The sequence below is a fragment of the Lissotriton helveticus genome, chromosome 2_2 (genome assembly GCF_964261635.1).
Source record: "Lissotriton helveticus chromosome 2_2, aLisHel1.1, whole genome shotgun sequence".
NCBI classification, from domain to species: Eukaryota; Metazoa; Chordata; class Amphibia; order Caudata; family Salamandridae; genus Lissotriton; species Lissotriton helveticus.
The window spans coordinates 201,442,588-201,459,818 of record NC_136060.1 but is presented as its reverse complement, the minus strand read 5'-3'; the positions used below and the strand labels follow the sequence as shown (position 1 = coordinate 201,459,818).

The following is a 17,231-nucleotide window of genomic DNA, read 5'->3' as shown; positions in this document are numbered from 1 at the left end:
CTCTTTAGATTCTGCGAGGCATTAGAGCGGTTAAGCGGATTCTTATGTTGGGCCATGTCTTTGATAAAAGTTCCAAATCAGTTTTAATTTCTATCAAGAGCCCTAATTCAGACAAGTGAGTCAAATTATTTTCCCCCAGCTGTAACATGAACACTTCAGGCTTGTTCTTTGCCGATAACTCACACATCAAAGTCATGAGTTGGCCCCATTTCATGCCGCTTTTCCCCCACCAAGATAGCACCACATCTTCTGAAGAGAAACCTGAGTTTTTCCCAAAATGACGTTTTTTCGCTTGCTTAGCCGCCCACTTGATGAAGGAGTGCCCAATAATCCATACTTGATGCTGTGGCATTGTTGAGCATACCACCACGCCTAAAAAGAAAAAAAATTAATATCCTCTACCAATTAACTATCATGCTCCAACTGTTTGATATAACGAAGGCAACAATCTGAAGACCATTGCCCCAATTTTTTAACATCATTAATGGAAAACCCCCCTCCTGCTGCTTCTGATGCTGCCCCAATCCGAAATGAGTGTGTCCCAAATTTGCTTGGATCCTTTCCTATTTGTGTTAATGACTTCCTCAAAACAGATAACAATTGTGATGCTTTTAGCGAAGAGCCATCTTGGTGCCGAAAAATAAAAATGTAATGTGCACCCCTTATTGCTAAAAATTCTAACCATGCTTGTTTGGGGCATAACATACCACCTATGGCCTGTAAAATTATTTTTTAACCCTTGCCAGTCTGGTCAGTTTTCGAATGTTCAAGAAAAAGTTCTATATTGGTATGCTTCAAAAATACATTGTGTGTTTTCATGTCATCATTAATGGCATTTCCTAATAATTCTGATACCCTGAACTCTCTGAAGAGGATCCAGATCATGCACAATTTAAACAAGTGGAATTCAAATGCGGAAAAACAGATCTCTTGAATATTAATTATCAATTTATATCACAACTGAAGAGAAATAGTCTCTCTTTTGTATAGCCCTCTCGTCGCTGCCCATCCTTGTAATATTCTTCTGCCCATTTCACCTGCGGATGGTTCATAGCCCCAAAAGAAGTTTCCATAAAAGGCTATACCAGCTAATTTACCAGCTATTGTAGTGGAAGAAATGTTCCTACTGATGTTGCGCATAATGAAATTAACAACATCTTCTCTACTCCGTTGCATCCCCGCTCTATCGTAAGTTCTATACGTTGCACCTGAATCTCTGAACTCCAGCCATGATCTTCTGTAAGCCAGTTTAGTGCTTTTTGCTAATGAATTTTTGATGAGCTGATGAATGTTCACATTGCCAAATTCCATATCTCACTTTGAAATGGTGCTATTTATTGTCTTTGATGGCAAATTGAGGCAGTGCTCCAAGGTGTTTGGACAAATTATCAAGTTCTCAATATTGGAAGACAAAAATGTTTAAAAAATATTGTAATAAAAAAATATCATGAGACACACAATTGATGGAAGGAATGCAGAACAAATCAGAACTTTCACCCCCAGTCAAGAGATCTGGGTTAAATCCATCATTTGTTTACTCACCATGCCACTCCAGTTTAGACTTGGCCATATGCAAATCAGTCTTGACCCTATGCCTCATGGGAACAGTCCAGCACGAACTGCCAAGCCAGGTCTTCCCTGGACCAGAAACAAGCATTCTAGGACCCGTTTCGGGGTTTCACCCCTCTTCAGCCAGGATAGCTGGATTCCAGTGGCACAGTGAGCCCAGGACCCATGTCTGGGCATACCTGGCGCAATTAGGGCGAGAAAGTAAAAGACACACAATTGATGGACGGAATGCAAAACAAATCAAAACATTCACCCCAAGTCAGGAGATCTGGGTAAATCCACCATTCTTTTGCTCACCATGCCACCCCAGTTTACACCTGGTCATATGCAAATCAGTCTTGACCCTGTGCCTCATGGGAAAAGTCCAGCCTGAACTGCCAAGCCAGGTCCTCCCTGGAATTGAACCAAGCATCCTAATAGTATTTATAGGTTTTGGGATTACACCCTTCTTCAGCCAGGATAGCTTGATTCCAGTGGCACAGTGAGCCCAGGACCTACGTCTGGGCATACCTGGCGCACTTAGGTCTAGAAAGCAAAAGACACACAATTGATGAACAGAATGCAGAACAAATCAAACCATTCACTCCCAGTCTAGAGATCTGGGTTAAATCCATCATTCTTTAGCTCACCATGCCACCCCAGTTTATACCTGGCCATATGCAAATCGGTCTTGACCCTGTGCCTCATCGCAACAGTCCAGCCCGAAACCGGTCCTAGGATGCTTGTTTCCAGTCCAGGGAGGACCTTGCCTGGCAGTTCGGGCTGGACAGTTCCCATTGGGCGCAGTGTCAAGACTGATTTACATATGGCTGGGTCCAAACTGGAATAGCATGGTGAGCAAAAAACACGATGGATTTAGGCCGAGATCTCTGTACTGGGGTGAATATATGAAATTGTTCTACATTCTGTCCATCAATTGTCTTTTTGCATTTATCACCCCGAGTGGGACGGGTATGGCCAGATGTGGGTGCCGTGCTCTCCATGATACTAGAGTCAAGCTATCCAGGCTGATGAGGGCTAAAAGCCCCAAACCGGTCTTGGGATGCTTGTTTTCAGTCCAGAGAGGACCTAGCCTGGCATTTCTGGCTGGACTGTTCCCATTGGGCGCAGGGTCAAGACTCATGTGCATATGGCTCTGTCCAAGCTGGAATGGCATGGTGTGCAAAAAACAATGTATTTAGGCCCAGATCTGTGTACTCGGGTGAATGTATGACATTGTTCTGCATTCTGTCGAACAATTGTCTTTTTGCATTTACAAAAATATAATGCAGAAATGGTGTTGTCAAACAATATTGTTTTTTCAGGTTAGTAATATAGGGCTAGATGTAGGTAATTCCCATTTACAGACTCTTAAATACCGAATTTTACCGATTCGGTATTTAAGAGTCTGTAAATGGGAAGGGGGCAGATGTAGGTAATTCCGAATTCAGGAATACCGAATCTGTAAGATAGGAATCAATGGGCAATACCGATTCGGTATTTACCGAATCGGTAAATACCGAATCCTGCAAGGGTGCAGGGGGTGTCACTTTTGACACCCTCTAGCACCCCAAGTACAGGCTTGTGTGACAGGTGGCACACATACATGCCCTAAGGGCATGTCTGTGTGTCAGATTGCACAGGTGTGCATGCACAGATGTGCATGCACACCTGAATTCGGTATTTTACCACACAATAGGATTGTGTGGTAAAATACCGACTCTTAAGGGCCTGTGGCACTGTAAACTCTGCCACCTACATTTGGAATTACAGAATCGGTATATTTACAGATTTGGTTATTTACCGATTTGGTAAATATACCGATTCTGTAATTTTAAGCCCCCTACATCTGAAAACCCTAATACCGGTCGGAAACGGCCGAAATCGGCCGTTTCCGACCGGTATTAGGGCTCCTACATCTGGCCCATAGTTGTTAAGAATATCATTGCTAAAATCATTTTAAAAAATATAGCTCTAAAACTATTGTTTTTTAATTATTTTTATGTCTTAGTTCATATATTAAATGTATGTGTTACTATTTCTATGAAATTATTAATTTTTTCAAATGTAGTTTGTAATTCTAAGTGATGTAGTCATATATATATATATTATGTTAAGTAATAATGCTTTTAATGAGAGGTTTATAGTTTTCTAAATTAATAGGTTTATCCAAATATGTGAAGTAGTTACGTAATGTTGCTTAGAATGGAGTGGGGATAGTAAGTGTAACCCCTGTGAAGTCCAACGCTTTCCCTATTGTTGCACAGATTGGAATTGGAATAGTAAATGTAAACGCTGTGAGGTTCAACGCTTTCCCTACTTTTGCACAGACTGGAGTGGGAATAGTAAATCTGCCCCTCCAAATTTCAACGCTTTCCATAGCATTGCACAAACTGGAGTGAGAATAGTAAATGTAACCCCTCTGAAACTCATCACTTTTCCCTACAGTTATACAGACTGGAGTGGGATTAGTAAATCTTACCCCTCCTAAGCACAATTTTTTCTGTGTAGTTATACATACTGGAGTGGGAATAGTAAATCTTACCATTCTGAAGTTCAACACTATTCCTAACATTGCATTGTTTGGAATGGGAATAGTAAATTTACCCACTGCCAACCCCAACACCTTCCCTACATTGTGCTATTTTGAGTGGGAATAGTAAATCTAACTCCTCCGAAGTCCAATACTTTCTCTACTGTTGCACTAACTGAAGTGGGAAGTATGTGTTTCTATAAGTGATTGTTTAAGAGAGTAAGTATGTGTAAGTTTCTGTAGAAGTATGTGTGGTGGTGTGTGTATAACTGTATATATAACTAAATGGATGTTTGAAGCTTTGCATGTGTGACTATGTGTGTGAGTACTCTATGGATGGGTGTCAGTGTGTAACAGGATGTATAGATGTAGGAGTACATATGATGAGTGAGTACATGTATGAGTGACTGTATGGAACTATTGGTGATTGAGTGGATGTATGTGTAGATATTGGAATTACTGAATAGGTGTGTTGTATCTCCCTTTTTTTTGAAAATGTTAGTTTCTATTTTTGTGTGTGTGTATCAAAGGTTATATTAGAGTGAGGCGAGGTTTGCCACTCTATCACAAGGATGATGCCATCAGTGATGTCATCATTGATGTCATTTGAGATGTCATCAGTGATGTCACTGACCCTGTCAGAAGTGATGTAATATGTGACTTCATCAGCAGTGCATTGCGGGCGAGCGAGTTATAGTTAGCTGAACTAACTATAACATGGGAATTTCTATGTTTTTTTACGTGTAAAATGCCCAACTAACTATAATACCCCTGAAACCTATGTTTTGTTCTCTGATTATCCAAGGTTTTTTAAATGCTAATTCCTAACTATAACGTGCCTGAAACCTATGGTTTTTCAGTGAATTTCAAAGGTTTTTTAAATGCTAATGTGTAACTATAACGTACAGAGGTAGGACATGTAAAGAAAGAAGAAAAATCACACAGAAAGAAGAAAAAGAAATGTAGAAAGAGGCAACAGAAGTCCTCAAAGATGAAGACAAGTGCATTAAGAAGGAATACATGTAGAAAGAACAAACAGAGGAGCAGAAAGAGGCCTTGTTGCAAAATCAACCTGTACCCTCAACTTTTTCAGATGGGTACTGGTGGTAACTGACTCCGACTAACCAGTCCTAGAGGCAGGGCTATGCTAAAAAACACTTAGAATACAGTTAAAACACCTATATGCACTAGGGAACACTATGTGTTGGTGTACCCCTGTTATTAGCATGACCTCCTCTTTAAGCCCCTAGTATATAATTTGGGGTGGGCCTGTTGTTGACATTAGGATGCGCCCGCTACAGTGGCGGGCGCATCCTTCATTCCTGGCAGTGCTATGGGCGGTGGTCTCAGCACCGCCCGCCGCAATGCCAAAAAGGCATACCGTGCACTTCCATGCACAGCGTGGCAGGCACCGTGCGTTGCCTGCCACGTTGTGCATGGAACTGACCCCCCATGTGCACCCCCACCCCCCAGAATCCCTGGGGGCCCGCTATGGGCCCCCAATTGCCTGATCCGCCTGCCTTTCCATGGCGGCGTTTGCGGCCACAGAAAGGCATTTCCCCGCAGACATGCTAATATGTTTGGCGGTGTCTCCCAGACACCGCCACCATGTTAGCAGCCTTTCTGCTCGGTCGACTCTTTGACTATGGTAATGTGGTGGGGAAAATTGTAAGCGGGCGGTGGTTTATGGCAAGCGGATCGGCACCGCCATACGGGCGGTGGCAAATCCACCCGCAATGCTAATGATCCTCCTTGTGAGAATGAGTGAGACTGAGTGGGTCAGAATGAGAATGAGTGAGACTGTGTGAGTGAGACTGAATGAGTAAGAGTAAGTAAAAGTGAGTGCAACTTTGAATTAGAGAACGTGAATGAGACTGTGTTAGAATGAGTGAGAGAGTAAGACTGAATGCATGTCAGTGTGAGCAACCCCCTGAATCTTCTGAGAAGACGTCCTTCTCGCTCCTTGGAATTTGAGCTCAGGAGTATGCCCCAGCACTTTTAAAGGTCACTGGCTACCACTGCTGGTAGCCAGTCATTGTAGCACAGGGAAGTTTCACCATTGCTGCTGTTTGTGAAGATTCCATTTTAATAAGAGGGGAAAGTTGGTTATTGAAACCATGAGTCAAGTATTTCATGGTTTGTGTGTTTATGATTTGATCTTTAGATGTACTACTTTAGTAACCCTTCGAACATAAAGGACTATGATTAAGAAATGGGCCCATTACTCATTATTAATAAAAATTTCACTGAGGCCTAGTTTTTCTTTTCAGAGTCCTTGAAATCATACCTTCCAACCTACAGATTGTCATGCTTCTCCATTATAGTTGACAGAAATATTTTGGGAACATGCGTCTCACTTGTAGGATCTCATGGACTTTATAACAATGCTATACACGAGAACAGTGAGAAATTTGGTTGTTGATTGAGGAGGATGTGAACCCTTCTCATGCAACAGAAACAATTCTTGGCAGGATGAACCACAATAGACACTAAATTAACCAGTGCTTAGCCCTCAGGTAGCTTGGCACAAAAGCAGTCAAGAGGCAACGTGTACAGTATTTAGGCAGCACACGAACAGTAATAAAGTGAAAACTTAGCACAAAGAAAATCCCACACCAATTTAGAGAAATAGAGTAAAATGTAATCAATTATTTGATACCAAAATGACAACAATTCAATCAGTAAAACTGGATGTATGCAATTTCAAATATTTAAGGGAAGTATAGTGCCTAAAAGCATAACATTCAAGCTGACCACGATGGAGCAGTTGCCAGTTACAGGGGCCAGGTTAGCCCCCTTGAAAAATGTAGGTTAGTCCAGCAAGAAGGGTTAGGTTTGTAGTGGAGGAGGCTCCGAGGAGCAGGAAGAGTATCGTGGATGGTGGCTGCTGTAGCACAAAGAGCAGGCTGGCTGTTGTGAACAGTCATCGCTTCAGCACGAAGATCCTGTTGGGAAATGCGGACGGTCACTGCTGGAGCTTCACACTGGAGGGTCACCGTGGGCTGTCAATGCTGTAGCATGAAGTGCAGATCTTGCTTTGACTGTCATTGCTAGCAGTCACTATAACACAAAGAGTCGGTTTCATCAGAGCCTCATGTTGGCAGTCAGAATGAACCACAAGATCTTGGCACAAATTGACCCGTCCATGGTCCTGAAGAGCCCACAACTTCAAGATTTCTCTTTTTCTTTTAGGATGAGCACAATAGATGCATCATCAAGGGTCCTGGACCTAGGAGGCTCCTCTTGGGGATCAGGAATTTACTCCAGCAGAGCCTAGCAGGGCTCAGACAGGTTCCATTGCAGGTCCAGACAGGGTCAGTGATGCATTTCAACTGGGCAGATGCAGGGAGACCTCCAAGGCTTGTTGTGTCCTTGTAGCTCAGCACAGAAGGTCAGTCAGCTGAACCTTGGAGTCACTTCAGCTTGGGATGAAGGGTGCAGGTCCAGTCTTCCTTCACAGACAGCAGGGCAGGAATCATGCAGCAGGGAAGTCCTCTGGTAGCAGAGCAGCCCTTTTTCTGTATTATCACAGGCCCAGGGGTGCACTCAAGAGTGGGTCTGAGAGTCCCCTTTTTATACCTGGTGCACACTTTGAAGTCAAAGAAACATCTTGTGTCTTCCACCTAAAGAGGTTTCTGGAATGTTCTGCCCCCCTGTCCTGGTCCCAGTCTGTCTGCAGACACAGTAGGCTAGTTTGATGTCCTTTATGTGTGAGCAGGGGCAGCGTCTCTGAAGTGCATGTGTGACAGGTGACAGCTCCGCCCCTCTCATCTAGTCAGGATGACCCATTCTGCCAACACCCAGAACCTCTATTATGTGACTGGCTGGGTGGAATACACAATGTAATGAGGTAACCCAATGTTATCCAATGGAAGAGGTTAGCATTGCAGTGGTGAAAAACAAATGTAAGAGTTTTTCACTACCAGGACATGTAAAAGTTAAAAGTACATGTACAGCTTTCCAAATACACTGCACCTTGCTCTATCAGCTGTTTAGGGCCTATCCGAGTGGTAATGTATTTGTACTTAAAAGGGAGTTTTAGGCTTGCCAAAAGTTTGATTTTGCCAAGTCAAATTGACAATTTAAAACTGCATACAGGCAGCAATGGAAGACCCGAGACATGTTTAAAAAAACTACTTTTCTGGACAGCATTAGGTGCCACTGGTAGCAATTCATTTACAGGCCCTAGGTACATGAAGTACAACTTACTTGGGACTTTTATGTAATTTAAATGTTCCAGTAGGGTGTAAGCCAATTTTACAATGTTTATAGGCGAGAGAACAAACACTTTAGCACTGGTTAGCGGTGGTAAAGCACACTGGGTCCTAAGCCCCAACAAAAATGAGTTTAGTAAAATAGGAGAAGTGAAGGCAAAATGTGTGGGAGGCTTTATCAAGAACTAACAATATGGTTTTAGGGAAAAGCAAAGAATTCACCTCTGCAAGGCTGCTGATTTCTTAATATGTAACTAAGACATAACTTGTGCATTCTTGGCACAATTAAAACACATTATTGACTGATAGGCTATTTCACAACCGCCAAGAGCCCAGGCACTCTGGTCATATGTTCTGGCACAGAACATGTGATTTCAAATCATATAGCGGTGCGCCAAAATAATTCAACAGTACCTGTGCTGCAAACATTAAAAAAAACATGGTATCCTGTAGGGATCGATCACATTCTCAACTTTATCCACAATGAAATAATTCAATTTGCTATCACCCCGGCCCAGCATGCAGCCGTGCCCGGTAGTGAGAGTACCTGCCGGGCGGTGACGTGGGGAGGGGGAGGGGCAGGGTGGGGGGTAATAATGTATGGATTACGGACCTTAACAGGTAAGTAAACATATAAATGAATAAAATGAATTGTGTTGCGCACACTGCATCGCATTTGGTGATGCAGTGCGCTCAACAAAAGTCGTTTTATTTATTTATATGTTTACTTACCTGTAAAGGTCCGTAATCCATACATGCCCCTCTCCCTCCCCACGTCACCTCCCGGCAGGTACTCCCACTACCGGCCGCGGCTGCCAGCATGCAACACCGTCTTCATGCCCCTGGCAGCGACTGTCCCCCTCGAGGCGGAGAGAGGTTATTTTATTCAATATCCCAGGACTTCATCCCAGGACTTCATGGAACAAGTGGTGCATGCCTGCAGCAGCCACCGTTCCTTTGAAGAAGAGTGACCTTTCTTTCCCCACAGTACTAACATGCAGGAGTTTCTTACACTAGAGTTTGTGCCCTGGTGATGTGCATGCCTCTATTTGTACTAGACTGGTGGTCAATTTAAGGTACCGCGTACTTCAGTCTTCCTAGTACTGAAGAGGCCTGTGAATATTAATTCGACTGAAACACATCAACAATATGTGCAGGAGGAGTCGCTTGTAAAAGTATAAAGAACAAAGGAATTATATGGACTTTAAAGCAAAGAGAGGGCATTACTCCCCACAAATGTGATTTTTCTGGTGACTACCTCCATGGGGATTACACACTGAATGAATTGTACAATCAAAAGAAAGGAGACGTTTTGAAAAGTATTTCAGTTTTTTGATTTAGTGTTTTGTTTTGATAATAATGGAATAAAGTGTTTTGAACTGATCAATTCTAAATTCCTAGTGCCATATTTATGACCTCTGTGACATAGGGCAGTGCAGCAAGTCACCTTGCTGCACTGCTCTGCATCACAGGAAAAGGGCAGGAATGTGCAGTATTTATCCAATACAACACATCCCTTTGCACTCGCACAATTTTGGAATGCATGAAAAACCATGGGAGTTACGTCGGAACACCCACCGCGATGCCGATGGAATGCCTCCCTTGTGCAGAGAAAGGCAACATAGTGATTTGCACTACGTTGCCTTACTCCAGTATTTTTAAGCCATTCAAAGCCACGCAAAGTGGCTATGCATGGCTTCATAAATCTGATTTAGAGGTTGCGTCATGCATGTATAGCGTTGCGTGTTGCAAGCACGATGCAAACCTCTCATAACTATGCCCCCAGTGTCAAATTTAATTTTTTCACTGTGGCTAAAATTATTAATGTGATCGATTCCTACAGGCTACCCCAGAACATGTGATCAGCACAGTGATTAATCTTAGATGAATTATAATGATAAATGTATGAATTATCAAAAACATTAACTGGACTTGGCTTTACTAAGGTTTACTGTAATTCCTTAGACAAAAAGTAACAATGGCTATATTATATACAATGCGAATGAATATATTAATTGCTGATAGTTAATAATTCAATAAATGTTTTCCTAGTAAGTAATATTTTTTAGCATTGTTTTCTTTTTTGCAAAGTGTAGATGTATATTATTTGGAATTACTTCACCAATACCTTTGGTTAATTCTCTTTCTAATTTGTAACATTTTGTCTTCAGGGCAGTCAGTGCTTCAGTCAGAAAGCACGGCGACCACATCACTGAACATCTGAAGCTCCTAGGATTCCGGAGTAAAGAAGACCAGTGGGTCGTACTAGAAGACACTGCTGTCAAAAACGTGCAGAATGGACTTGTATCATTCGAGCTCGATGAGCATTTAGACAGGTGAGAAGTACTAATTTCTTATCGTGCTACACTTAATGATTGACATGAGACAATGTCTTGCCATATTTAGAAGGCCATTCACAGAGTAGTATGTTTATGCCTCTATTTATTAATCGTCACACTTCATTAAAACATTAATGTCACCTCATTACTATGTGAGATCATAACCTTTGAGCCACTTTTTTGAGTAATGGTAAATATGTTTAAAAAGAAGTGAAAAGAGTTTTGGATTTGCCATTGACTGTGACTCTTACAACAACTATTGTAGATCTGATATTTTTTAGTGTCTCTTCGTTCCAGAACGGTTATCAAATATAAATTCCTTTTGAAATACCTGATCCATCCTTCTGGTATGTTGCAAATAGCCAAGCATTTCATAAGTTAACATTTACATTTACTTTTTTAACAGTTCCAGTTTTACATTATTTATTTTCGGGGTACAGGAGACAGGTCTTTAATGCCATACAAATAGAGCAACGATTGCAAAAACTGGTAGCAATTTGATCAGTACGTCTAGCCCTATGTGATGTGTGAAAAGTAATTATTTGCTGTTAGCTCAGCTTTTGCTGACCAACACCATACCTTAAAAGTCACTGCCCTTTTTAATGATTGCGCATAAGAGAACATAATGTAAAATGTTGAGGAACCGGATATCAACTCCTGGTTCTAACATATAAAACTCTTTATTATCAATGCACACAAAAACTTAGGTTGGGATAATTTAGATTATTTTTTAAGTTGTCATCTCCATAGACTCTGCAATTGATGAGTCATCCATCAATTGAAAAATAATCAAACTTGTTTGCGATGGGGGGGCATGGCTAGCAGCCCGAGAAAATGGTCGCAACCTAGGGAGTCTCTGCCACCCACCTAACTTCCCCAAAGACCTGCACACTGATCCGGAGGCTTCTTCGACTTCCACATACAGGAGAGGGTGTCAGAGGAACCTGTGCCTGCACTACTGTTGGTCGGAAATTGATTGGAGGCTCCCTGAGGCAGCGACAGTGAACAGGAAAACGTGGCCTACCCCGGTGAGACGAGCCGGGGATTAAAGTTGACACAGAGCTGGTCACGGCACGCGCAGGGGTCCGGCACCCATTGAGAGCGGAGCGCGGTGTTGGGGGTGAAAAAGGGTGGCCCGGCACGGCTCTGACGCAGCATCACAGTGAAAGTCTGGGGCGATTTGCGACCAAATATACAGCATCCGTGACCGCAGAAGATCGCAGTTGTGGTGTGCACAGCGCTCTGGAGCCTCTGCACTGTCTTCAACAGGCCGGGGCCGTCTGGCAGTGGAGCAAGCCCAAACCTTCACAACGTGCAGCACCGGTCCAAAAGGTACACCCCGGTGGTTGTATTCAAGCTGGCAGATGATGGGCGCTATAAAGGTAGGGAGTAGCCCCCCTCACCACAGCGACTGCATCAACTGTGCAGTATTAATGCAGGTACCCCATTGACAACCTGGAGGGGAGGTGTCTAACTCACCGACACCCGGGCGCGGTGTGACACCGTCCTTCGCCATCAGACTTCACAACAGCACCAGCAACCGCCGATCCTGGTAGCGTGCATACTGCAGTGGTGCCCCACAGATAAGACGTAGTGCCGGGGGTGGGAAACCCGAAAGTCCGGGTGTGCTAGGGCAGCGCACTGACGGGCAACGGTGACTACCACACTCCAGCACTGGAACATAGCCTCTCACCACCCACACTGCCAAAATGAGCGGCAAATCTCAGAAGGGGGTGCATCATGCCAAACTGGAAAAATACGCCTCCGCTAAACTGCAGGCCGAATCCGCAGGCCAGGACACCATGTCTGCACCTAGCTCTAAAGAAACTGAGAAACACGAGATCACGCTGCAAGACATTGTGACCACATTAAATAGCGTCCATGCCTCCCTTGAGTCTCGTATTGGGTCCCTCTCAGTGGAATTTTCATTAATCCGAGCTTATTTCAACAAAATGTCCACTAGGGTCTCGGTGGTGGAAACTACAGCAACGGCAATCACGAGTGATATGTTCACTTTCAAAAAGCAGATTCTCCAACTAGAGGCGGACAACAAGCTGCTGACCGCCAAGCTCGAAGATCAGGAAGGCCGATCGAAGAGGAATAACATTTGCCTCATAGGTGTACCGGAATGGGCAGGTGGCCTGGCCCTCGACCTTTTAGTCGAAAACCTCATCACAAACCACCTCCAGCCACGGGGCCTCTCCAACAATTTTTCGGTGGAAAGGGCGCACTGGGTCCCGGGTGGGAAACCCAGACCAGGGGTGCCGCCAAGTCCCATTCTTGCTCGGATTTTTAACTACCGGGATCGAGACTTGATACTACAAACTGCCCGTATTGCTCCTCCACTGCGACTTGATAACTATACTACCACAATCTTCCCAGACTACATGGCAACACGAAATAACGCTTATGGCTACCGTGCTGTTAAAAAAGAACTTAGAGACCGTGGACTTAAATATTCCATACTGTATCCCGCTAAACTGGGGGTGAAGCTGAGGGCAAAGTGTGTTTTTTTCTGACATCCGAAGATGCTCAGGAGTGGCTGGAATGTTGGCGCAGGGTCTCAAGTTCGACTCGAGCTGGCAGAGGTAACGGACAACGTGGGAGAAATGATGCGCTAGAAGATCCGGAACAGGCGGAAGCAACGGACAGACCGTCGTATACCAGTGGAGGAGAATGATCATAACTATGGCACAGAAAAAAATTGGCGCTGATGGACTGTTGGAACTTGACTGCTTATTGGCTTAGTAGGCCAACCTCTGGCCAACACCACCAAATGGCAGCGTGGTGAGGGACAATTCTTTATCGATGGCAGTGGGAACATATAGAACTTTTCTGTGGTGACCCAGTTGACACCAGAAGTATCCTTTAATGCATTCACAGATGGAGCGGATACAGCCACTAAAGTAAACGATGTTGTGGGGAAGGTGCTGGAGGAGTATGGATGTTCTTGTCCCCCCTCCCCTGTTATGGTATTGGGAAAGGGTACTGAGCACTCTGCACAGTTGGGGAGGCGGGTAGTTTTAAATCCGTCATGCTGGGAGGCAGGGAGGAGGGAGGATGAGGGGGGATTGTTGTTTTTTGTGTTTTTTCTTTGCAGATTCTATAAGGGCAGCTGTTAGTCATTTTTACTTCTACACTACACATCTGACACATTGCCAACACATTCCCATTGCTAGGCATACAGACCATGATAGAAACAGCAGTGAGGATTCAGCAGAGACCTGACCCCACACCACCTCCCTTGACGCCGACTGCTCCCCAATCATTGCTTAGGTGGAACGTCCACGTGCTCGGCGATAAGATTAAAAGAGGGTTAGTTTTGCAATACTTAAAACGACCCTGCAGTGGCCCTACTTCAAGAAACACATCTAGTGGGTCACTACTGTAAGGCTATGGACCGATGGGGATTCCAAATGGTGGTACATTCTGAATTCACCTCTGGGTCATGGGGCGTGGGTATTCTAGTGCAAAAGCAGCTCCCGCTGATAATTAAACGGATGTGGACGGATGACCAGGGCTGTGTCGCAGCCATCACATGCCAGTGGGAGGGACGGGCCTTTAATATAGTGACAGTATATAGTGATAGTATATATTCCTCCAGCACTTCGCACAATAGCCCTCCCAGCCCTTATGATTTTCTGCTCACCCTTCCAGAGGGAGAACTCCTAATTGGAGGGGATTTTAATGGCACAATTTGCAGTAATCTAGACAGATGACCCCCCCCCCAAAGACCAGAGTAGTGGGACCTCCCGTCTTACAGGATTTCTCGAAACGCTCGGTCTCGTGGATGCTTGGTGCTTTTACCATCCACTGACTTGGCAGTTCACCTTTCACTCAGGGGTACATATTAGCCTCTCATAGACTTTTAACGTCAGCCGATAGTCTACAACATATAGTAGAAATCAATACTTTGGCGGCAAAGGTGCACCTGAAGTTCCAAGCTCGATCATTCCTGCCATCGAGCTTGGAACTTCAGGCGCACCTTCGCCGGCGGATCAGACGCTGACTGAAGCATAACTCCCATTATGGCGTGCTCCGCAAGCTTGAATCTTAAAGCTTGGATCTTCACGTAAGAGGGTCCTTGCACAATTGAGGATACGGTTCATCACACCTTATCCTTTAAGTCCCCTTCAAAAATCCCGTGCCGCAACCAAACTTCGACTAACTTTACCGCTAATGGAACGTAAAACATCAGTTCCTTAAGGCATTGTGGTTAAATACCAGGCAAATCAATTTTTGTAGTCCTGATGATGATCCCTATTATTTATGAGCTTGGGATCAAAACGTCGTCGACATACTGAATAGTGCCACTGTTTCACATTGTATATGACTAAAATGGTCACTATATGGGTTAGCTTGCTTCATTGTATGACTAGCGCAAGCTCCCAATGCTCATATTGTTGCCTGTGATCTTTCGTTTTGTGTGCGTAATGTTTGATCGTTCCTTTTTGTCTTAAATATCGGGTGCAGGATCGCGTCCTGTTGTACTGTTCTCTTTTGCACTGTTAGAAATGTATTTCCATTGCACATTAAAATTCCTTGTCCGGCTGGGCATGGAAATTCTATAGCACCCGTTAAGGTCTATATTGCATTTATTCTTTATACTTGTTTCTCCTAGGGACCATTGTTCCATAAAATAATTGACACCCGGGGTCCTTAGTTACTCTTCGGGTTCCCTTGTTTGTTAAAATAGTGTTGTTATATTTGGCATCTCCCAGACAGTCCATCCTTGTACTGTTAAACATCTGTTAAACATCTGCGACTTGTACGGTTAGGTCTCCAGTTACACCATTAACTTGTCCAAGTCAATTATATATGTACTTCAGGGCCCCCCACCACAACTGCCAGAGGGGTGTAATTTGCAGATTGCGGAAGGAAGTTTTAAATATCTAGGTATCCATGTCATGCCAAGGTCGGAAGACTTTGTTAAAAAATATCTTGCACCACCCTTGGAACATCTCAGACGTGATACGATACACTGGCAATCTCTACCGTTGACAGTGCTTAGGAAAGCAGCTCTTTTAAATATAATGGCTCTTCTTTGATTCCTCTACTCCTTGGAGGATACCCCGTTTTCAGTGCCACCAAGTTACTTTGAAGTAATAGTGGCAGAAGTTTCTAGTTTACTCTGGCTGAACAAACCGGCATGCATCGCCATGGACAAATTGGCCCGAGGCTGGTATGATGGGGGCATAGCGCTCCCGAACATACAACTATTTTACTGGGTATCGCAGTTGAAAGTACTTAATCAGTGGTTACATACCCCGCAAACAGACCCTACGTATAAAGCAGACAGATATGGACTGAGAGAAGGGGGCGTCATGAGAGCGCTCTATAATACAAATGAGCTACCCCATTAATCGGTCTCACAGCACATACAGTCCAGGTTTGGTAATCTGCGCTCAAGAAACCAGGCTATAGTGGAGTTGTAACTCAGCTCACTCCACTCTGGGAAGCACAGCATCTGTGTAGACGTCAGGATAGTAAGGGTTTCCATAGATGTGACTCTATCAGCATCTCTACCGTGGGTGACTTATGGGTTAAAAGGGAGATGGTTACCTTTACTTACCTCCAGGAACACTACGAGTTGGCGTCCTCTGAAAGATTTAGATATATGCAGATCAGACACGCACTCATAGCAGTAATACCACCTGACACCATACTCCCTGAAGCCTCCCCATGATTAGGTTGCTGACTGACTACATGGATAGGAAAGCTACCACTCTCACTTATCGCAAGCTGGTAAACAATCTACATGATCCGATGCAATCTCTACGACTAAAATGGTCTGATGAACTGGAGGATCTAGACGACACAGACTGGTCGGAGGCGCTTTTGTCTCCTTGTTAAGTGGCAATACCCTCCCGACTGAGACTGGTGCAACTAAAGATATTACATCGCACGTATTATACCAGAGTAACCTTACACAGAATAGGGGGTACCATAGATCAGTTTTTCCTAAGGGGATGCCGGGAGGAAGAAACGTTCTACCACACTATATGGCAATGTCCACGGATAGGGCCCTACTCGGCAGCGGTGATGCAAACTATTTCTCAAGTAGGTGGAGTCTCAGTTATGCTGGAACCCAAAAGATCTTTGTTAAATATTTGGGAACCCACTGATCTTAATCACGCATCACAGGGTTGGGTGACTCTTGGGATGATGTTCGCCAAATGTAATATAGCCCTTTTATGGGGATTATGGTTCTCCCCAACATATATACACCATGGCTGTCCCAAAAATGGGAAAGAATATGGGGAGCATTGAATAAATATAGAGGATATATCTGTGCTCCACCGTTGACAGCTTTGGATGAAGGTTCTGAATGAAGGGGGATAGGGTGGCTTGCAACATTCCTTATTCCATACCATGTACTGACTGTCTTGCTGATATGGAGTCCTTGCAAGGTTGGTTCACGGAGAGGCTCAATGACCTGGCCCCGATGCAGCCCCCCCGCTTGACATCAAAGCGGGTGTCGGCCCCTTGGTTTACCCCTGTACTGTGGGCTACGCGGCAGCAGTGCAAGGTAGCCGAAAGGGCCTGGCGGGCTCACTATGACAGCTTGGACAGGTCTGCCTATAAGGCTGTGGTTAA

General features: G+C 44.2%; 1 protein-coding gene across 1 annotated transcript in view; it reads left to right on the top strand.

Annotated features, from left to right (window-relative positions):
- Window positions 1-17,231, top strand: part of DTHD1 (death domain containing 1) — a 405,256-nt gene that overhangs the window by 170,376 nt on the left and 217,649 nt on the right. Inside the window, exon 6 of the mRNA XM_078678971.1 lies at window positions 10,467-10,631. Coding sequence (XP_078535097.1) covers window positions 10,467-10,631 — 165 coding nt within the window. The remainder of the gene's footprint in view (window positions 1-10,466; window positions 10,632-17,231) is intronic.